The 23,019-nt window shown below is 41.0% G+C and overlaps 1 protein-coding gene across 3 annotated transcripts; it reads left to right on the top strand.

Moving 5' to 3' along the window:
* The first annotated feature begins 5,198 nt into the window (after positions 1-5,198).
* LOC120555190 (low affinity immunoglobulin gamma Fc region receptor II-like) lies at positions 5,199-22,779 on the top strand. Of its 3 annotated transcripts, none has more exons than XM_039793874.1 (10): positions 5,199-5,461; positions 5,725-5,760; positions 6,344-6,610; positions 6,690-6,932; positions 9,579-9,707; positions 9,996-10,085; positions 12,572-12,652; positions 14,559-14,639; positions 17,711-17,806; positions 21,672-22,779. In XM_039793874.1, exons 1-10 carry the CDS (start codon positions 5,431-5,433, stop codon positions 21,719-21,721), a joined length of 1,104 nt encoding a protein of 367 aa, XP_039649808.1. In that variant the 5' UTR covers positions 5,199-5,430; the 3' UTR covers positions 21,722-22,779. The 3 variants fall into 3 exon arrangements, with proteins under 3 accessions (XP_039649808.1, XP_039649806.1, XP_039649807.1); XM_039793872.1 differs by having other exon boundaries at positions 9,495-9,707; XM_039793873.1 differs by lacking the exon at positions 14,559-14,639 and having other exon boundaries at positions 9,495-9,707.
* The last annotated feature ends 240 nt before the right edge of the window (positions 22,780-23,019 follow it).

Here is a 23,019-nt window from a genome sequence, read left to right as displayed (position 1 = left end):
GGTGTTGCCAGATTGGGTGTTTTTTCTGCTACATATGAAGGCCTGTTTACGGTGTGGTTTAGGCAGGTTTTTGCCTGGAAGGCTCTATAGAAATCTGGCACCCTATTGGACGAAGTTAAACTGAGAGAGCGTGGCGTTCACAGACACCAGAATGAACGAGTTCACAGTAACGTTCATCAGGCAGTAACACGGTACGTTCAGTTCACGTTCGCCCAAAATATGAACGAGTTCATGAACTATCGTTCATTGAACACATTCAGGCACAACACTTCTTGTTGATAATGTTTCATTCCAGAGTTTGTCGCTGTCTGCTCAAGGTGGAAAATGAATGTCAACAAAGTTGCCTGCAGGTCACCTCAAGGCAAGACTAATGTTAGATGCCCCTCTAGTGGACGGAATGTGTAACAACCACATGCTTGTAATGCCTTTGACAATGCATAAGCCTGAGTAGTGTAGTACATATTATTTACAGGCTGCAATTGAGCATTAAATATTCGAATATTATTTTAATAAAAAATATCAAATGGAATTCAAATGGTATTATTGAGGAAGATTGACAGCTCTAGTATAGACTGATAGGACTGATAAACAGTGCAATAATCATGTGACTGTGCATTACTGTAAATATATTTTACTATTTATTCTCTTATATTTTTTTTGTTTGCTTATCTTTATATTGCCTTGTACTTTTCCCGTTATCGCTGCAACAGTGTGAATTTCTCCTGAATCTTGAATCTAGGGAAGACTGGTCCTGCGTTTTATTTGTGGTTCAACCACGCCCGCCGATAGGGGGGGACAAACGGGTCTGTTGTCCGAGGAGCATCTCGCTGCAGCCTGCGGGAAGGCGGGGCTTGACATCAAGCCCCGCCCACATCCAAGTCAGTCATTTGTTTTTGCCTACGTCACTCCCCATACACTCGAACGGACCAAGACCGGTAGTCTCTTGTTTCACATTAGATGACAGAAACTGATGCAGGCTAAACACAAACGACATTTCATGCAACAGTGAACTGTAATTGGGCCCATGTACTTTTTCGTTCATTTGATTTCCGATTTTGAAACGAAAAGAGAATAAAATAACGTAAGACTGCTCCGGTGAAAGCCTTGTTTTCATGAGCTTCTGAGGCTAGCTGCTAACTAGCTCGGAAGCTAACATCTAATTGCAGGCAGGTTGCTAATTAGCCAATGCTAAAAAGTATGGAAGTACTAATTTAGTTTCCCCTGCTTTCTATCAATATTCCTCTGTATTTGTCTCTTGGTGTAGTTTGCTAACATGCTCGTAGACATGTAAATTAACTGTTTGCGTGCGAGCTAAGTCAACACCTTTTATATTGTAACGTGATATAATCTAATATTAGCTGCTGCAGCTAGCTAGCAGCTAGCCACCAGCCCTGTAACCTCGGTCCCCGCAGTTTGCTTCCCGGGACGACTGACTCGATCTGGTCCGTCTGCAGAGCTGGCGTTACCCGCTCTAGCTGAGCTGGGAATCTGCCGCGCTCGTGATTTATTCATATTTTATTTTATTTGCAGATAGTGATATGCTATGATGCACTTATATGCACTAGCTGCTTTTAGTCTGAGTCTGTGAGATAACCAAACTTCCTTTAAATATAACGTGATTTGATCATTGCTCATAGAGTGGGTAACGCCAGCTCTGCAGAGTCAGTCCCGGGGAGCGAACCGCGAGGAACGAGGTTACAGGGCTGGTGGCTACCTGCTAGCTAGCTGCAGCAGCAGCTAATATTAGAATATTAGACCCAGCACCGGAGGTCTGATCCCCATGATCTGATCCCGAACCGCCGGTGACTCTCTGCCAGATCAGCAACATAAAGTTTGCTGGTATTGTTAACGGTGGCGTAACGGTAAAGTCTGTTTCCTCAGCTGGTTCGACTGGGGCGAAGTTGTCTGCGGCGGGTAGAGACAGAGAGTCAGAGGGAGGCAGGGAGAGAGGGGAATAAATACATGTGACATTATGAAATAAAATCCCCCCCAAGCATTATCAAGAGTATAGCTAGGTTTCCAAAGTAATTTTGGCCTGGGCTGAAAGCAACACTGGTAGGCTCGGCTGGCGCTGTTGCCTTGGAAATGACAACATCCGGTCTCTGAATATGAAAAAACAAGACTTAAAACGCCTTGTATTTCAATTTCAAATGTTGTATTTTAAAACGAAAATCAAATAACCATTAGTTTTTTGTTTTTTAATACCTGTTTATGAAATGAAAATCGAATGAACGAAAAAGTACACGGACCGAAAACAATGCATTTATCCAAATTTCCTTCATAGTAAAAAATGCTGCTTGATGTCAAGCCCCGCCTTCCCGCAGGCTGCAGCGAGATGCTCTTGTGTTGTCCCGGGCCCACAGTAGGGGGGGCCCAGAACGGGGCCCTCATTAAATTATGGAATAATTGAAAAAAAAAATTTAAATAGGCCTATTTGTGGGAAAAAAAATGTAATATTTGAGTTACATAAAAGCTTTTTATTTGTTTTCTTCCTAATTGTCCTTGAAATAGTGGTCAAGAACCTCCCCACCCCCAACACAAAAATGGTTTGGCCCCTTATCAAAAGTTGATGTTGTTTTCGGTAGATTTGAAGTTCAGTATGCTCAAAATGTCCGGTCAGCACAAGTCCGGTGCTCAGAAAAGGAAGGAAAAGAGAAGAAGAAAATAGAGGCCTTAGAGATTTTCTAAACAAATATTTTTTAAAAAGGTGGTGGCCGGTGAAGCTGGAACTGTCAACGTAGAGCAAGGTAAAAAACAGCGGCATAACGTTCTGAGCCATGTAACGTAACGTAACAGGCCAGCTCTCATGTTAACGTCCATTAGCTTGTATAAAAGCCTGAGACAACACGTTCTCTCTGACAGAAACAGTTGAGTTTGGTAGCTTCGTCAGAGAGGATGAGAGAGGGAGAGAATCGCTCGCTGCAGTCAGGTGACAGAGAAAATGCGGGGGGGGGCCCCCAGGGAGGGAGGGAGGGGGGGGGGGGGTGGGAGGAGAGAGAGAGAGAGAGAGAGAGGGGGGGGGGGCCCGCCGCCCACAAGGGGGGGCGGAGTGATGCTCCCGGTGTGAGAGAGAGGGGGGGGGGGGAGGGGGGGGGGGGGGCCCCAGGTGGGGGGGGGGGGGGGCGGGGGGAAGAGGGGGGGGAGGGGGGGGGGAGAGAGGGGGGGGGGGGGGGGGGGGGGGGGGGGGGGCCCCAAGGGGGAGAGGGGGGGGTGTGTGTGAGAGAGAGAGGGAGAGGGGGGGGGGGGCGCCTTTCGAGAGTGAGAAGGGACGAGGATGGATCAGAGACTGAAGTGACATAATTTCGGGCAGAGTGGAGGAAGGAGATCAGAAAAAAAAAAAAAAGAAAAGAAAAAGAGAGAAAAAAGAGGAGAAAGGAAAAAAAAAAAAAAAAAAAAAAAAAAAAAAAAAAAAAAAAAAAAAAAAAAAAAAAAAAAAAAAGAGCAAGGAAAAAGGAGAGATCTGGGCGCGGGGGGCCCATCTAAGCTTATCTCGTCCCGGGCCCAGGCAAGACTGTCAGCTGGCCTGAGTTCAACACCTCTCTTTCACTACTCCTTAAAGTGATGGTTCGGAGTAATTCACCCTAGGGTCCTTTGCACCATGACCTCGAGCCAAACACCCCCCCAGAAGCTTTTTTCGCCTGGGTCTAACATTGGGCGAGTTAGCGTAGAGTAGCGTTATCAGCTGAATATAGCTTGGCGGGGCCTAATGGACCCGTTTGTATCTCTTAATGACCCCACTAATAATGCCGAATGATACCAACCGGTCTACACTGTATATATGAGGTTATGCACTCATCAAAACGATGGATTGGAAAGTTTGTAAGTACACCAGAAGTTTATGTAAATAACACTTGCCTGCTGGCTTCTGCTCTCTGCTGTTGTTGCTGCTGTGAGTCTAACTGCAGGTAGCAGCAGCAGCAACGAAAACGAGGCAAGTGTTCGCTTTCTGGCTTTTCCAATCCATGTGTGACAGGTGCTTCCGTGTATCATTTGGGCAATGTTAGACTTGGTCAAGCTATCTCGGCGACTTCTGCGTACTCGCATAACTCTAATGGTGAAAAGGTTAACTCTGGGGAATAAATAATCCCGCTGCACAAGTGTTGGTCCTTTTGTCTAAAAAAAAGTGGTGAGCTCGACCCTCGGAGGGCTGGGGGGGGACGGAGGGGGCGAGTGAACAATGATGGTTGATGGTCACTCCAGTGGACAGTGTTGTGCCTGAACGCGTTCATGAACTCGTTCATATTTTGGGTGAATGTGAACGCCACGCTCTCTCAGTTTAACTTTGTCCAAAAGGGTGCCAGATTTCTATAGAGCCTTCCAGGCCAAAACCGGGCTAAAACACACCGTAAACAGGCCTTCATATGTAGCGGAAAAAACACCCAATCTGGCAACACCAGCCACCAGTGTCTCACCGCCGCATGGGTCATCAAATCAGAAAGCAGCGTGGAGGCTTCGTATGACCATTTAAACCAGTTTTATGACGAGGTCGCTGAGGATGAGAAAAATCTGACATTTCTGTGCAAAAAAAAGAAAAAATTAGTCTTCAACTTCAGTCACATCCACAGCAAACCTGAAACGGCACGTTGAACTGAAGCCCCCGGCTAGCCTTTCAATTTAAAAAAAATAATAGCTCGCAGCAACATATGGAAAAAAAGAACTATGAACTAGTTCATTTTTGGAAGTATGAAATCTGAACTGAACTAGTTCATTTTAAAATTTGTGAACTGAACTTTGAACTAGTTCACGTAGAAAGTGAACTTTCCCAACACTGCCAGTGGATATCATTGTCATTGCATTGCAGTTATGCATTTAGTGCAAAAAAATACAACCATAGTTAGGTGGCAATGCACAACCAGTAAAAATCTTGCTGCTGAACACTAAAGGAGAAGATGAATACATACATTTCTGCTTTTTAGTAGATAGTTTCTTAACAAAGCCTCATAGCTTGATATTTTACTGAAAGATTTAATATATAATTTATATTATATTTATAATGCACCTGACAAACTAACTCACATAGCAGCATCATACCATAATGATGCAATACACATTATGCAAACAGCATATACAAACTGCTGGACTACAGTAGAGCTGTTTGGAGCAGTTTGTGAACAGTGTTTTCTGTTGGAGATGGTAAGTCCCTTTGGGGGGGACTTTGGGCTTTTTCACTTTGTAAACCTATAACATGCACAAAAAAATATATAACACAATAAAGGAAAGGGAAAAAAGCCAAAAAGCATAATATGAGCACTTTAAAGGCCTTTAGTTTTCTCTTACTCTGAAATTTATGACGAATGAATACACAAAACAACAAAAACTGCTGTTTGTCAGAAAACCTCAACAGTAACACGTGATGAGGAAGGAGGTGGGCTGTACTCGGTGTGTCTGGTTAGACGCTAAACTGCTGATCTCAGATGACCAACATTTCAAATGGAGGAGTCATCTCTACAGCTGCTGCTGGGTAAGTTCAAATTAATGTTTCAGGGTTTGTCAGTTCTAAAACATATCTGAGGTTTTGAGAGCAGCAGGGAGTTAAAGAGGGCCTGATGTGCAAAAACCTCAACCAAACAGGGACAAGAGATTGTCTACAGATAATGAGTTTCATTGATTGTGGTTTTACTATCTAATATTATTATTATAGTTGTTTTTCGGTGCTCTATAAACAGAGTTCTGTTTTGATGTCTTGTTGCATATCAAACTAACCTGAGGTTCATTTCTCTTCAGTTCTGATCTCTCTGCTGAGCAGCACAACAAACCAAGGTCAGTACACTTCTTTTGTGAAAGAAAACCTTTTCTGAAAAGATATTTACTCAATAATAGAAAAGTTTGTGTTTGAAAAGGGAAACAGCTAGTTTGTACAATAAAACAGTTATTACAGGCCACAGTGTGCACAGACTGGACAGCAAAAGTTAAAACGGATAACTGAGGAAAAACTTAATGTACATGCTTATTTTGAAGGTCAGTAATATCAGGAGGTTTATGGAGAAAAAATGATTTACAAGTCAGACACATATAGCCAAATATTCTGCTGTGTCACCAACTTTGAGAGTTAAATTTGAAAAGAAGAGTTTTCCGCAGCTCACCTCCTGCCTCCATTCCTGAAACACAGAGATAATTCTTGCAGTTTAGCAGTGAACAGACATCAGAAAGAATGATTATGAGGAATATGGACAAAATAAGTTTCGTCAAAATGCAAAATATCTATCTATCTATCTATCTATCTATCTATCTATCTATCTATCTATCTATCTATCTATCTATCTATCTATCTATCTATCTATCTATCTATCTATCTATCTATCTATCTATCTATAACTGCATCTTTTTGTCCTTCCCCCTCCAGCCTCTCTGACTGTGAGTCCCAGCAGCTCTCAGATGTTTGAAGGACAGTCTGTCTCTCTGAGCTGTGAGGAGGACGACAGCTCTGCTGGATGGACTCTGAGGAGGAACACGACCGGAGACACCGGGACCAGGAAGTGTGATGACTGGGGAGGAAAGTCTGCTGGTTCTTCCTGTAACATCAGCTACATGGACCCAGTGGACAGTGGAGTTTACTGGTGTGAGTCCAGAGAGGGAGCAACCAGTAACATCATCAACATCACTGTCACTGGTAAGATCAGACTGTGGAGTCAGTATTGATGAAGCTGTGTGTGAATGGATGACATGCTGTAGTTTGTCTCTGTGTTGAGGTGGACCAGTGATCCTGCAGAGTCCTGTCCTCCCTGTGATGGAGGGAGAAGACCTCACTCTGACCTGTAAAACAAAGACGTCCTCCAACCTCACAGCTGGTTTCTATAAAGATGGCTCCTTCATCAGGACTGAGCCTGCAGGTCACATGACCATCCACCATGTTAACAGGTCTGATGAAGGCCTCTACAAGTGCAACATCAGCAGTGTTGGAGAGTCTCCACCCAGCTGGGTCTCTGTCACAGGTGAGGAGGTTAAAGGTCATTATTCATCTCAGGGTGCTTTCACACCTACAGTTCGGTAGACTTTGGCGATTCGTTTGCATCATTTTTTATTTGGTTCTGATTGTGTTTCTTTGTCATGTGCACCAGACCTCATCTTTGAACTGATTATTATGTGTGGTCATTATAGGTTATGGATCTTGAAGTTATTGTCACTTTAATCATTTATACATCTGTAAATTTTGTGCAATGTTAATGCATTGGTTTTTGGGTCACTTCCTGTGTGTGTCTGATTGCATTCTCACATGAAGTGACCCAAATCTTGAGCACTTGGAAAAAAAACAGACACCCCCTTATTCAAGCAGACCAGAGTTCTGTTATTTGGTCTGCACCAGAGAATAAGCTTTCATCACCGTCTGATATTAGTGATATTAGTTTTTTGTTCATTTTAGAGAAACCCACAACTACTCCTCCAACCTGTGGCTTCACCACTTCTTCAAGTGCTATAGATCACAAGATGAGAATGGAGCTGTTTTTTGTCTTCTGAGTTCAGTGAGCACCTGTTTACATACAGCATCACTATCTACAACAGTCTGTTGGGACCATAAAGCATCTCGTCTTCCATAGTTTAAATCAAACAATACATATGATTATTTATATCAGTTCCTTGTGCTTATCTGATCATACTTCTTCATCTGTGATACAGTACATGACAGATTTATATGAAAGATCTAAATTTACACCATACCCTTTTAGTTTGTCCCAGACTTCTTTTGCTCTGTAGCAGTCCATTAAGAGATGCTGTTGAGTCTCGTTATCGTTGCAGTGAATCGGTGGCCATTTTGTTGTTGTCACATAGCAACTCCAAGAAAACAACAGCTCTGACAGGAAGTCTGTTTACAAACATCAACCATCTCACATCACGAATACTCTCAAAAAGGTTCTTCTTTTTTAAAGATTTCAAAAGGTTGGTTCCTTCATTGTATGTTATATATTTATAATTTATATACCGACTATATTTATAATCATTTTTTTTAAATCATTTTACTATGAAGCCTATTCCAGTCAATTTGAAGGTTTTGGTATTTGTACATAAAATCACCATAAATCAGGTTATAATCTGGACCTTGTCTAGCTCTCCCTCTCCTTTTTCACCTCTTGGAGTGATCACCGACCCAGACAGCATTTCTTGAGATGGCTGCTGAAACATTTTTAACAAAATCAATATACATTCTTACTCCCATATCTACTGCCCCTAACCCCCCATATGTTTTACTTTTATACATCATTTCTCTTTTTTTTACTTCCCTAGTTGTACCCCAAACACACTGTTTATTTAATTTCATTATCATTTTGTGAGATGGAGGAAAGATGTTTGCTAAAAACAGGAGTTTGGATAAGATGAAGGTTTTAACAATGTTGACTCTTGATTTATAATTAGTGTTTTTGTTTTCCCATTTTTTTATTTCTTCTTTAACTTCACATAGTTTAGTCTCCCAGTTTCTCCCACTACGGTTTAGATTACAAATGGTCAAACCCAAGATTTTAATTTCATACTTTACTTTAATGTTGATGTCACGTTTCTTACTTTCAGCTCCGATCCAAACACCCTCTGTTTTATCGTGATTTATCTTAGCACCAGAAGCTATTTCATACAAGTTCAGGTGATTAGTTAACACATCCATCTCCATCTGTTTTTTTATAACAACTGTGATGTCGTCTGCATAGGCCATGCCAGTAACTTTGGGCGCGAGCCCAACATGTGTACCAGATATGAGCCTCTCTGAGTTTATGGTTTTAATAAGGGGGCTGATGGCCAGGATGTATAGAGCAGCACTCAGAGGGCAGCCCTGTTTCACCCCTCTCTACTTTAAAGGACTTTGTTTAAACACCATTTACATTTATACACACACTAGATTTTACATACAGACATCTGATCAAATTAATAAAGGTTTTCTGGAAAGCCATAAGACTCCATTACAGCCCATAGAGTCTCTGGAAATATAATCAAAGACTTTTTTTTTTGGTCTAGCCCGATTATATACAAGTCTTTTTTTATCAGATTTATTTATCATTTCTCTCAGTGTGCAGAGATTGTCCCACATTAAATGACCTTTTATGGCACACGTTTGTTCTTTTTCTATAATTTCATTCAATATATAATTTAATCTATTCATAATTACTTTGGCTAATATTCTATAATCAGTGTTCCTTATAGTCTATAGTTATCAATGTCATTTTCATCACCTTTCTTATATAGTAGACACATTACACCCTGATTAAAGGATCCCCCCATACAGCCACTGTTCAGACATTTATTATACATCTCTGTGAGGAGGTTTAATACTTGATCGATATTCAACTGACAAAACTCTGTAGACAGACCATAAGGGCCAGGACTTTATATTAGATATTTCTTCCTCTAACTAGACCAAGGGAAGTTACTCGAATACAGAGAATACACAACATGGAAGTTAAAAGCCTAAATCTTCACATAAAAAAGGACGAACAGTGAAATAGCTGAACGAGTTATCTGCTTACTTTGATTTCTATGCTTTTAATTAAATAATTGTTTGTTCACTTTAGAGAAAACCATGACTACAAGTCCTCCTACAAGTCCTCCTACAACCTCCACCACCTCTGGCTTCAACAGTTCTTCCTCTCCCCCAGGCTCCTCTCCTCCTCCCCCCGGCTCCTATACTCTTCCCCTTGTGTTGGGGTCTGCAGTTTCAGTCGGTGTCCTGGTTCTCCTGGTTCTCTTGGTTCTCCTTGTGAGACACATCCGTAGGAAACCTAAAGGTTAGTCTCCATAAGACTCATGTTGCGCTGCAGTTCAAAATCTAAACTTTCTGTTGAAATTTTCAATTTCATTAGTGTAGTGTTAAAATAACTGTTTCTTCAAGTCACACATCTCTTAGGATTCTCATGAAGGACCGTTCTGTTGTTGATAAACCATCCTCACCACGAGGGCCCTTTAGCATGCTCCGGGTCTTTCGATCATGTCACATAATCTTCCTCATATTTCCATCTTTACGGATGTCTCTGATTAAATTGATTGAGATTGATGTTAACTTTGGTTTATTTCAGCTGCTGAAGTAGAAGCTGGAGATGGTGACGTCACATACAGTGATGTCACAATATTGCGTAACCTGAAACAGCCAAACAGACAGAGCAGAGGTAAAGATGTTTTTATTGATTTTCAGAAGAAACCGTGTGTGTTCTTGGTTTAATGTCCTGAGACGTCGTTTTGGGAAAAGAGCATTTTATAAAAACGGGATATTTTAAAAACTAAATCAATGTCTTTAGTTCACATACAGTCACACAGTAAGGTCTATTTATAGTAGATAACAGGGTGTGTTGTGCTTGTCATGAGAGTCTGGTTGTTTAGTACCCTGTGGTTAAACAGCTCTAACAGCTCTAACAGCTCTGTGGTCGTCCAGTTTCCTCTTTCTGATAGCAACCCTTCAGCTGTGGTGTGGCGTGTGGGTCTGCACACGCTTCACTGCGGACTGTTAATAAAACAAATATATCAATAAACTATAAATTTGCAGATTTACATACCTTTTGTATGTTATGATCACAGGGTCTGGGAGTCTCTAAGGTCTCATTCTGACCTTTAACATCTGGTCTGAGTGATGTGATCTCTAGTAGACAGCTCTAGGTGTGTGTGTGGGTGTTACCACCTGGCAGCATAATCTTTCTCCACACGTGTCCTGATGGATCTCACTTCCCGCTGTATATGCAAATAAACACACATATAATTTCTGTTTAAGCACACATAGACATCAAAAAGGGCTTGAGCAACTTCCTTTTATCTTCCTACAGAGAAAGTGCCTGTTTCCAGGATGTTTTTAATTTTAAATAAATAAATATAGGCATTTATTTTCCTGTTTGCGCATTTTAAATACAACATTGAAATATCAGGTTGGGAGATTTCCAAGTTCCAATGCAGGCTGGCCTCTGTCCCTTTCCCTTTCTCTCCCCTATGTCTTTCTTTCTCTCTCTCTGTCTGTCTCTCTCTCTCCATCTCTCTCTCTCTCTCTGTCTCTCTCTCCGTCTCTCTCTCTCTCTCTGTCTCTCCCTCTCTCTCTTCCTCTTCTCCTCTCTCCCTGTCCCCCTCTCTTGTTCGCCCTCTCTCTCCCTCTCCCCCTCTCTTTCCCAATCTCCCTGAAAGTGTTAGGCCTCCACCTGAGAGAGAGAGAGAAGATCATCAGACCATGGTGATCGAAGTTGTGAACAGATTACTATGTAGTAATGTGTTGAGTATTAAACAGTTGGGAGTGTAGAGGGAATGAAAAGAACTTGATAAGGAGGTTTGAGTTGTGTTAATATATTTACCATTTTGTAAAAGGGTTAGGGTTAGATACATATATAATTATTTATTAATCATTTGCCCTTAATTTCACTTGAGCCCCTGCCCCCCAAAATGTCTGTGTCCGGCCCTGTTTCTGTTTGCATACAGGCTGGTTGTGTGTTTATTAATCTCAGTTGTTAGTCTCCTACTCATCAACTAAATCATACATTAGAAACGTGCTGTGAATTGAAAAAAGTGCTGCCTACAGTCTGTTGGATGCAGGAGTCGTGTGATGTTACTGCTGATGAAGACCCGCCATTTCCTGATTTTGCCATTTCATAATGAAAGCATTTCAATAAGAAAATAAAAAACAATAATTTATTGTGAAGAATTTATAAGAAATGAAACCATTTCACAGCCGCTGATTAGAGTTTGCCAGCTTTCTCCGTAGCAAAAACAACACTGTGTAACTCTGGCAATGCAAGACCAATAAATAACTAAAGGAGATGATGTAAGAGCAGGAATATCTGGAGTAATATTATTCATATTGGGGAATTCTGGGACATTTTACTAGAAATAATGTTACTGTATACCGGTGGCTGCCTTTTTCAATGAACAATACTACAGAGAGCTCCCAAGGGCAGGCAGCAGCACAGTAACAAGAACACAGACACATCAACAACAGTATGATGTTAACATCCAAAACACATGATTTAGTGGTAAATACTTTGCGTAGTTCTGCTCACAGTTGAGTAGGCGGCCCTAATGTGGCCCAGGACACATTCCTGTCCTCACTGGACACATGCGACCTAAACCACCTCCAAATGTGTTTTTTAAAATCTGATCTCCTGTGTTTTCAACTGTACTTAGAGCTGTCCTCTTGTGATCTGATCACTCAGATCTGATCTAAAAGCCAGTTAGAAACAAGGTGCAAGAGGCATAAATCTCTCGCTCAAGCTGTCAAGTTTGTGTTAGGCAAATATATTGATGGTCCCATAACAGAGATGCTCATCTAAATCTAGTTCAGTATATGTCTCTCCGTGGGAAATTGACACATTTTTACATTATTTCAAGTGTTCATAACCAAGTGTTGTTTGTGCGACACCCTGACATGTTGACATGGTGACTTATATCGCCTTGCTATGTGTTCTATATAAACCGAAAGAAGAGCTCCGTTACGCGTGATCTCTATTACATTACCTGGGTTCCCAGTTAACCCCATTATCTGTATACTTTGACAGACTTGATGTCTTAAAGCTATATCCTGAAATTTGATGATTAAATGTATCAACTATTAGGTCCTTTTCTATACTATGGAAAATATTATTATTGATTGTTAGTTAAATAATCCATGTAATTTCGTTTCCAGAGAGTGATCCTGCTGTGAGAACAGAAGACGTCTGTTACGGACAAATAGTGATCAAAGACAAGAAATCAAAAAGGAAGAGAGGTACAGCTGCTCTTCTATGTCTCCATCTCTAGAAACATCTGTTAGAGGAGAACACACAACAGTTCAGCTGCTCACTTTCTATCAAACAGACATAAGGAAAGAAAAATTTTTTTTTTTATTTATTAATCCTCATCTGGTGTACTATTTTCATTAGCAGTATTAATGACTAGTTGGTTTTTTGTTTTTTTTTTATAAGTACAGTTGTGTTTGATGTGTTGTGATGAGGAAACATGTCATTTAGTGCAACAGGGACCATCTTTACATGCAAAGTATTCCGTTTTTTGCCCTTATTCTGAAAAATACATTATTCCTCTAAGCTAGGCTAATAAATAAATATTCCAATAACATTTCTGTTTACATGCAGCCAAATAGGATCTCCCAACAAGGAAAAATCAGGGCTCACAACAAAGACAAAAACCAGCTTTGGCTAGAAACCACAGCCAACACTTAGCTGGACCGACTAATCAACACTAATAATGTAACACTAATAAAGTCATACTAATATGACTTGATGGAACAACACCCCCCACACACACACACAAACACACACTTCTCATGACCTGGGCCGGGAGGTACAAAGAGGAGAAGACACTCATGTTACATGTTTAAAACGATTATTACGTATTGTTAGAGAAAAAATCTAAAAAAACATTAACCTAAAAAACTTTTTTGGCTTGTAGAGACTAGCCAGAGCGCAGAGAGAGGGAGAGAGAAGCCTGCTAGGCTTAGGCGGTGGTTTGGACCCAGGAAGCAGGCAGTGAGCTGCAAACAAGATCCTGCCCGAAAAGCGGCCTTTGCTCCCCGGGGGCAACTGTGTTCCTGCCCGGGGGGAAGAGAAGCCGCGCCCGCCGGCAGCTTTGCCTCGCTGCTCCGCCCGGTCCCTGCTGATCCAGATCGGACCGGACAAAGACACAGTGGTGATCGGGAGGATCTTCCACGTAGTCCAGGACGACCTGTACGTCGATTCTCTGCGGAAAGTTCTATTGCCTTTGCCGGTGGCAGGCGGACGGAGAGGAGCTATCGCGGTGCGGGGCAGCAGAGTCCGTTTGCGGATGCAGGATCTGGAGCTCACTGCCTGCTTCCTGGGAGCCAAAACCGACACCACGCAGCTGGAGCCCCAGGCTGTAGGCTACTGCTGGGACGAAACATGACCGGGTGACCGCCGCAGCAGCTAGGCAAAGTTGTGTTCATGCCCGGTGGAGGACATGCTGCAGCCGGCCACGGAAATCTCCGCCTCCTGCTGCCATCTGGATTAGCTGGGACCGGTGCAGCAACCAGGCGAGGCTGTGTTCCTCCCCGGGGAAGGACACGCTGCCCCCGGCCGGAAATCTCCGCCTCCCACTGACTTCTGGACTGGATCACTTTGTTCACTTTGAAACTCGAGATCTCGACTTTGAAACTCGAGATCTTGACTTTGAAACTCGAGATCTCGACTTTGAAACTCGAGATCTCGAGTTAGTGTTTGTCCCCAGTACGTGTTTATTTTATTTTTTTCTCCGTTTTTTTTTTTTTTTTTCATAATTTTTTTTTTCTCCGTCGCAAACTCGAGATCTTGAGTTTCAAAGTCGAGATCTCGAGTTAGTGTTTGCCACCAGTACATGTCTTTTTTTTTTTCTCCCTCCGATTTTTTTTTTCCTCCATGTCACCTCCGGGGCTCCGTAGCAAAAGTGTTGAGAAGAAAAAAAAATGAAAAGTTGTACTTCCCCTTAAATAGTAGACGTTTATACTTAAAAGCTATATAATATTTACATTTAATTTTTTAACTTATCTAACTATTACTTTTTATTATTATGTCATTTTCTAGTACTACTGATTGTAGTAGGAGTTTAAATAATCAGTTTACCTTTTGCATACATAGTAAATATACTATACAGTCCTGATATTAATAATGTCATTTCTTTTCCAGAGAGTGATCCTGCTGTGAGAACAGAAGAGGTCTGTTACGGACAAATAGTGATCAAAGACAAGAAGACAAAAAGGAAGAAAGGTACAGCTGCTCTTCTATGTCTCCATCACTAGAAACATCTGTTAGAGGAGAACAGACAACAGTTCAGCTGCTCACTTTCTATAGAAAAAGTGACTTTATTTTAGGTACTACATTAGGGACTATTTTCATTAGCGGATAAATCCTCATCTGGTGCTCTAGTGAGTATTTGTGAATGAACTACAGTGTGTGTTCATGGTGATGAAGAAACATGTCATCCAGTGCAACAGGGCCCATCTTTACATGGCCAATATTCAGTTTGTTTTGCCCTTATTCTGATAAAGACATTGTTCCGACTAAGCTGTTTACATTGTCAATATATGAATATTACACCAACAGCCAACACACAACCTACTACTAAAATGACTTCATTTAACAAGCCCCCCCCACACACACACACACACACACAAAACACACTTCTCATGAGGTCACAACAAAGAGGGAGACACCATGTTAAATGTTTAAACAATACTTCATTAAATTAGATTGAACCAAATTAGACCACAAACATTTTCAAAATTGACTATATAACATTGTGTTAATGTTCATATTACTGTTTATTGTGTTTTGTCCGATAATATTTGGACAAATTCTATGTTGCAGCTTTGGCAACATTGTTATTGAAACTTACATGCCAATAAAGCCCCTTGAATTTAATAGAATTGAGAGAAAAAAAAAAAAAAAAAAAAAAAAAAAAAAAAAAAAAAAAAAAAAAAAAAAAAAAAAAAAAAAAAAAAAAAAAAAAGAGACAGAGAGAAAAAAAAAAAAAAAAAAAAAAAAAAAAAAAAAAAAAAAAAAAAAAAAAAAAAAAAAAAAAAAAAAAAAAAAAAAAAAAAAAAAAAAAACAAGACATCATGACTTGTTCCTCCTGTGGTCAACATGTCAGCTTATCTTGCTATAAAATCTATAAACAGCTCTGTTAGCGTGTCCATTTCACATGAACTGGGTTTCCAGTTTAGCCCTGACATCAGCAGACTGAAAAAAAAAATTGTACTTCCCCTTAACCAGTGGACTTTATCTGTTTTTATAGGTTTTCAGGGGGCTCTCAGGGGCCGTGTGTGCATTCTTGTTTTTATATCCCCGTGGGGAGTTTTAAAGTGCTCATATTATGCTCATTTTCAGGTTCATAATTATATTTAGAGTTTGTACCAGAAGAGGTCTATTTGGTTTAATAAAAAAAAAAAACACCATATGTTTGTGGTATTGCACATTGTGCAGCTCCTCTTTTCACCCTGTGTGTTGAGCTCTCAGTTTTAGCTACACAATGAGACATCGCACTTCCATCTTTTTTGGGAGTCGCACATGCGCAGTACCTAGGTAAGGACTACTAGCCAGTCAGAAGCAGAGTATGAGGGCGTGCCTTGACAGTACCTAGGTAAGGACTACTAGCCAGTCAGAAGCAGAGTATGAGGGCGTGCCCTGACAGTACCTAGGTAAGGACTACTAGCCAGTCAGAAGCAGAGTATGAGGGCGTGCCTTGACAGTACCTAGGTAAGGACTACTAGCCAGTCAGAAGCAGAGTATGAGGGCGTGCCCTGACAGTACCTAGGTAAGGACTACTAGCCAGTCAGAAGCAGAGTATGAGGGCGTGCCCTGACAGTAGCTAGGTAAGGACTACTAGCCAGTCAGAAGCAGAGTATGAGGGCATGCCATGCTAGCAGCTAGGTGAGCATTATAACGTTTGTTCCAAAGTGACCACGTCTGTCTCTGAAGTAAAGGCTGGACTACAATAGAGCTGTTTGGAGCAGTTGGTGAACAGTGTTTTCTGTTGGAGATGGTAAGTCCCTTTGAGGGGGACTTTGGGCTTTTTCACTTTGTAAACCTATAACATGCACACAAAAGATATATAACACAATAAAGGAAATGGGATAAGCCAAAAAGCATAATATATCTTTAAAAGTATTACTCAGTCCCTCCAGGATTTCGCGGCATTTTTTTGAGATTGTTGCGGCCCAAAATGCCTGATTTTACGGGAGCTTTTGTAAAAGATTGCGATAAAAGTTGCAATGTCTTTTGTATGTTTGTTGCAATGAAGTTGCGGGAGACAGTGAAAGTTTTTTTTATAGTTCTTTAAAAATAAAAAGGAAACTTGTTTTGGGGAGAATAAAATTACTCTGGGCTGAGTTTTCCTAGTAACCTTACCAAAAAGGCTCAGGATGCTGCAAATGTTGGTATAATATGAAAATGGCTGGTGGATTTAAGACAAAAACTAATTTATTGAATGAATCAAATATGAACATATATGTCACTGTCAGTGGCTTGTTGATCTTTACATTGTGAGTTAATTTCCTCCTGGACTGGGACACATTCATACGTTTTGATAAAGTATTTATTGGACTTTAACTTATCATTGCACTTACAATAACGAGCGTATCTGTCCTCAATTTAGGTCATCCTGTCGTCTCATCTGCGTTTTTTCCTGCATCCACCGTGTGTGTGTGTGTGTGTGTGTGTGTGTGTGTGTGTGCGTCAGTCGTGGGGGAAACGGAGCAGCAGCCCCCCCCTGCTGCAGAGAGCCGTCAGTATTTAAACAGCAGCCACTTCAGCAACTTCAGAGTGAAAAAGCGTTACAGCGGATTTTGATCTTAAAATGTATAGGTTGGCAGGACGGTCTGAAATGTTTTGCACGGTCTTTCGCTGTACATTTTGTTGGTAAATGTGAGATGTTCGAGTCACACATCTCTGGTCTTCTTATCAGAAACAAGGAAATGAATTTGGCGATGTACGTGGTACGTCATCCCGTTCTCACTCCTGCTTGGTCATTGGCTCTCAAGAGTCACATCCTGATACCAACACGGACACGTGAGACTGTTGGGATTGGTTGAAGTCGTGGGAAACTCCGGTCATTGGTCAAATTTGCGGAAAAGTTGCGCCGATTGGTCAAAATTGCGAGTCACACCAAAGTCTCGGTGATTGGTTGAATTTGCGTGAATATGCGCGATCGCGACATCGCAAAATCCTGGCGGGACTGAATACTGATTGTAGTAGGAGTTTAAATAATCAGTATACTGTTTGCATAATTAGTAAATATACTGTACAGTCCTGGAATAATAATAATGATATTTCTTTTCCAGAGAGTGATCCTGCTGCAATCTACTCTGGAGTGAAAACAGAAGACGTCAGTTATGGACAAATAGCGATCAAAGACAAGAAAAAAAACAGGAAGAAAGGTACGGCTGCTCTCCTACAGTATGTCTCCATCACTAGAAACATAACCCGTGTGTGTGTGTGTGTGTGTGTGTGTGTGTGTGTGTGTGTGTGTGTGTGTGTGTGTGTGTGTGTGTGTGTGTGTGTGTGTTCATAGTAGCTAGTTCATATCTGGCTTCGCCGCTGTCCAGTCTCTCCTGATAATGGACACTTCGTCTATGTAGGCTAATGCAGGTCACGAGTGTTCCCACCAAGACCTGTTCCCATGGCGTCGGCACGGGTCCAGTGTGTTCTGGTTTGGCTCAAGAGTATCAGGCCGTCTGCCTCTTCGCCACTCCAGAGGACATGATGTGGATGTTTTCTGTTATCTGGTGTAGAGGGGCTTGAAGGAATGCAAAGTGAGGGATAAAACACTGATTACAGCCTACAGATACTTTTAAACATTTGATATCAACAGGCTTTTGAGTACGAGCCGACCTTTTCTAGAAGCTGGTTCAAAGAATGAAAGAGGGAAGCTGTGCTCACACACGCCAACAAGTCCTCCAGTGTCGGAAACACTTTGAAAAACATCCTAGTTTAAATGGCTGCATGAAAACCGGAATATTAGTGAAATATTCTTTAATTAGCCATGAATACAGCTTAGTCAAAATACTGTCTTTTTAGGAATAAGGGCAAAAACCGATGTAAACATATTCAGTTATAGATTTTAAACAACAATGGAGCTCTGTGGCACAGAGGAAGAAGATATATCAGGCTTCAATAAACACGCAATACTTTATGGTACATTGGCTGTTTTATGTCTGAACATGAGAGTCATTGACAAGACAAAACATGTAAAATAACATCAGACTAATTCTTTAAGGCGACAATAGACTAAAAATCAAACTTAGAATAGGAATCTTGTCTCAAAGTAAGATGTAAGTTTGGATATAAAAGAGGAGAAGAACTAAGCAGACCAAAGATGCTTTGTTTTCTCCGTCTCAAACTGACCATTAATACAACTAATAATTGCGTAGTGTTTTCCACTGTGAGTGTACAACCACAGCAGCAACTTCCTCCTGTTGATACCAGTAAACTGACACTGGTGAGGTTTTGCTCTATCATCTCTGCAAGCAGCTTTGTGGTCGTCCAGTTTCCCGTTTCTGAAAAATGCCCTCTGCCTTGCTCTTCCTTTGTTCACAGCAGGTCTAAAAACCTGCAGACATAAAGGCCATAATAACTCTAATAATAATTCTACATTAAAGATGGTCTCCTAATAGGGTATGTAACATTGGTTGGGCTGAAAATGGCCTGGTTGATATTTTATTGGCCCTTATGCATCCCTGTGTTTTGGCCCTATTTGTAACAAGAGCTTTTCTTCCAAATATAGTATGCTCGTGAATATTTAGATGAGCTGCGCGCTGATTGGTTGAGCGAATTGCCATAGGCAGACATTAGAGATGCGCGCTGATTGGTTGAGCAAATCCCCAATACACACACATTAGAGAAGCGACAGAATCTCATATTCCAGACACTGCAATGTTTCATTACCAAATTCACTTCTGAGACTTTTTTATGTGAGAAATCAACTATATAAAGCTCAAATATGGGCCGTTTTACGAAAATTGATGGCTAATTGCAAATATGGTAAGACTGTGTGTCGGACTTCAGCAGCGGTGCTGCTGCCTGGCCGCCCGTCCTGCCTTCCTTCACAGACCCCGGCCTGCTGTGAGCTCCGTTAGGCTGGCAGCCCTGACAGAGCTCCAGGGCCTGCAGCTCCCCTCTTCCTGCGAGCTAAATGGCCCGTGTGTGAGAGTGAGAGCGCGGTCAGCAAGCTTGTTACACCAGCAATCTCTTACCACATGTTACACACAATGTCACGCCACTTAGCTATACAACATATACCTAAATGTCTTATAAAGCTTACAACGGTGTCCGATTTCAAGTTAATTAATATTTGTGAAGTTTAGCTAGGTGTTTCGTTAGCTGCGACTGTCCCTTCAATCCTATCTATGTGTAGCTAGCTACAAATCACAGATAGTTAGCTTCATTTTTGGTCGTAATTCGAGTATATTTACAGTTTGAATTTCGTCCCGCCAGTTATACACATCTAACTAAATGTCTTATAAAGCTAACAACGGTGTCCGATTTCAAGTTAATGAATATTTGTGAGCTGTAAGTGTTTTGTTAGCTGCAACTGTCCCTACAATCCTGTGTACAAGATTGCGGCTAGTAAGCTAGCTTCCCATATTTGAGCTTTACATAGTTGATTTCTCGCATAAAGAAGTTTCAGAAGTGAATTTTGTAATGGAATAGCAGAGATCTGCGCAACCTAGATTCGGAAGACTAACTGATCTCAGGTCAGTTGTGTAGCCTATGTAAATGTTGGGGCGTGACCGTTTTCTTAATACACCCATGGGCTGACAAAGGTTCCGGTTTTTGGGAGATTGACGTCAACTTCCAGCTTTGTTGGGATTCGCCCGTTTTCAGCGGCAGTTTCAAAATATGAGATTTTCATAGTAAAGGGGTGTCAGTGGGATTTTGAGCTTCTATGTATGTCCTATTTACCCACCAAACTGTCGTTATTCAACTATGACAGGGTAAAATCGGTTTTGCATTCTATCACCCCTTTAACAATAATCTTACAGCAGTATAAATATTATTATATCCAGAGAGAGATCCAGCTGCAGTCTCCTCTCCAGTGAGAGGAGCAGAAGACGTCAGTTAGGGACAAATAGTGATCAAATCAAACAGGACCAGAGGTACAGCTGCTGTTTATTTCTTAACTTTGAACTGAGCCAGTTTCCAGTCTTTATGCTAAGCTAAGCTAAGCTAACCACTACCAGGTCTGTACTAAACATACAGAAAAGGAGACTGATAATCATCCCCTCTCACTCTCAGGAAGAAAGAGAATAAGAGGTTTTGCTATGTGGGAATATAATGAACTATTCCTATAAATAGATACAAAAAGGACAAAAACACTGACTGCGTTTACATGCACATAATATTCAGTTTTTTCTAGACTACTCAAACACTTTTACACAGCACTACAGGCACCATTCACGCACACGCATGCACGCACACACGCACACACACACACACAGACACACGGCTGAGGCTGTCATACAAGGTGCCACCTGCACATCACATTCACACAGGGATGTCACAATACCAAAAATCTTGTAGTGGGTACCATAACCACCAAGAGCCTGGCATCACCACACAGCCAACATATGCAATTCTAAGCAGCGACCTTCCGTTTGGTAGACGACCGCGCTACCACCTGAGCAACAGCCGCCTGGAATTACATAAAGCACCAATATTCAATATTCCTGTTTACATGAAGCCGCAAACAAACCTTCTGAATGTGCAGTATACATGTCCAAAGACGGCTTCTAAAACCTGAATAATATAGACATCGAAAAATGCTATTTTCAGAAAAAAAGGCCTTATTTTGAAAACTCAAATAGAATATGATGTTTACATGACATTACAATAGTGTAATATTTGCATTGTTTATTTACATATATATCTTCACACGGTCTTTTAAAATTAGTCTTGCAGTCTCTGTCTCTTATTAAAGACATGTCTGAGCTAACCGCCAAAATAAAAGCAGGAAGCAGTTGAGTTCTTCCTCATTTTATTTTAATTCAGTATTTTGACTTCCTTCTGCTTTTTACTTCTCCTTTACATTTCTGAGAAAAATATTGTTCATTTTATTTTTAATATTCTATGTTTTACCTTTGAGATAAAACAGCACTAATGTGTTTTGAAATGTATGCATAATATTTTCTCAATTTGTTCATGGACTGGATTATGAACAAATGACTGTTGAGAAACGCTGTTTGTCTGCTGATGGAGTTTGTCTCTCTATCAGTTTACCCTAATGTTTGTACTGTTTGTGTTCAGAGCCTCCAGCAGAGCCAGAGGTCCTCTACGCCTCAGTGAGGAAGACCTGAACACCATCACACCAGAACAACCAGTGGAGTCCAGACGGCCAATCACTGGTCCCCAGAGACCCTCACATCTACATCTATATAGCCCTGGTGTATTTGTCGGAGATTTTAAACCTTTGCAAGCACAAAAAGGTCAGTCCAGTCATCCAATCAACTGGCTTTAGAAGTCCCAAGGTCGAGGTACAAACTGTGCGGTCAGCCCTATATTCCCACATTTCTAAGATTTTTCTTAAAATTAAGGTTAGGGTTATGTTTCTAATAAACAAAGAGATGGGCGCACCAGATTTAGCTACAAACTACATTCCATCTGTAGTCCATTGCTACTGGATAATAGGTTGGGTGTAATTGGCTACCAAATTGGGAGAAAGGAGGATACAATCTGATACGTATTTATTAAAAAGGAAATGTGGGTAATTTTGGAAAAAAATCTTAGAAATGTGGGAACTGTGGAAACATAGGGCCTAATTTTGAAAAGAAATCTTAGAAATGTGGGAACATAGACCTGTGGGACCATTGGACTGTGGGAACATAGGCATGCTCCCCAAACTGTGGGGGGGTCACTCTTTTCAGTTGCTGCCCCGAGACTTTGGAACAAGTTACTTCTTTATTTAGAATGGCTTTTAATGCACAGTAGCGTTGCAGCATTTTCCCTTTCTGTCTCCTGTTTTTATGCAACAGTTTTAGATTTGACTGTATTTTATGTTTTACTCTTTTTTATTGTATGGTACATTTTTTTTATTATTGGTCCTTCAAGCACTTTGGATACCTGTTGGTTGCTGTGAAGCACTTTATGAATAAATGTTGATTGATGTTAATGCAGCTACAAAGAGACAAACAACTCACATTTTAAGCATGTTTGCATTCTTTAGATGTGTTTCGTTCAAAAAAATGCTTCTTATTTAAGTCATACATGTGTTCCTCTCTAAGTGTTTCATACATTGCACAACAACCAGCAAATATCTACTGAACAGAGTTTAATGATAATAACTATTTACTGATATTTATATTGTATTTTTGAGCTTGTTTCTGTGCAGGATCAATAAACTCTGGTGTCAGCGGTTGTTTTCCTCCTGTTCTGGTTGGGGCTAACCGATCCACGCTTCTCTTCAGCGCAGATAACAGAGAACAGAGAACAAACACACCGCAGACTATAAACAGCCAGCGGTTGGAAACTATTACACGAAACACAAACAGCTACACACGGCAGAGCTGCCGAAGGTTAGATTCTGTAGTCGGTGAAGATTCAGTCTGTCCAAGTTTACATACAAGTTTAAAAGTCACAGAACTCTTCAGGCCCCATA

Source organism: Perca fluviatilis, unplaced genomic scaffold, assembly GCF_010015445.1.
Source record: "Perca fluviatilis unplaced genomic scaffold, GENO_Pfluv_1.0 PFLUV_unplaced_scaf_23, whole genome shotgun sequence".
Lineage (NCBI taxonomy): Eukaryota > Metazoa > Chordata > Actinopteri > Perciformes > Percidae > Perca > Perca fluviatilis.
This window is presented reverse-complemented; position numbering and strand designations above follow the sequence as displayed.

What these genes read in the sequence shown, in the direction of transcription:
- LOC120555190 (XM_039793872.1), top strand. Translation starts at nt 5,431, where the DNA reads ATGGAGGAGTCATCTCTACAGCTGCTGCTGG. An exon ending in CATCAACATCACTGTCACTG is followed by an intron (nt 6,611 to 6,689) that starts GTAAGATCAGAC and finishes CTCTGTGTTGAG; the next exon opens with GTGGACCAGTGATCCTGCAG. An exon ending in GAAGACAAAAAGGAAGAAAG is followed by an intron (nt 14,640 to 17,710) that starts GTACAGCTGCTC and finishes TTTCTTTTCCAG; the next exon opens with AGAGTGATCCTGCTGCAATC.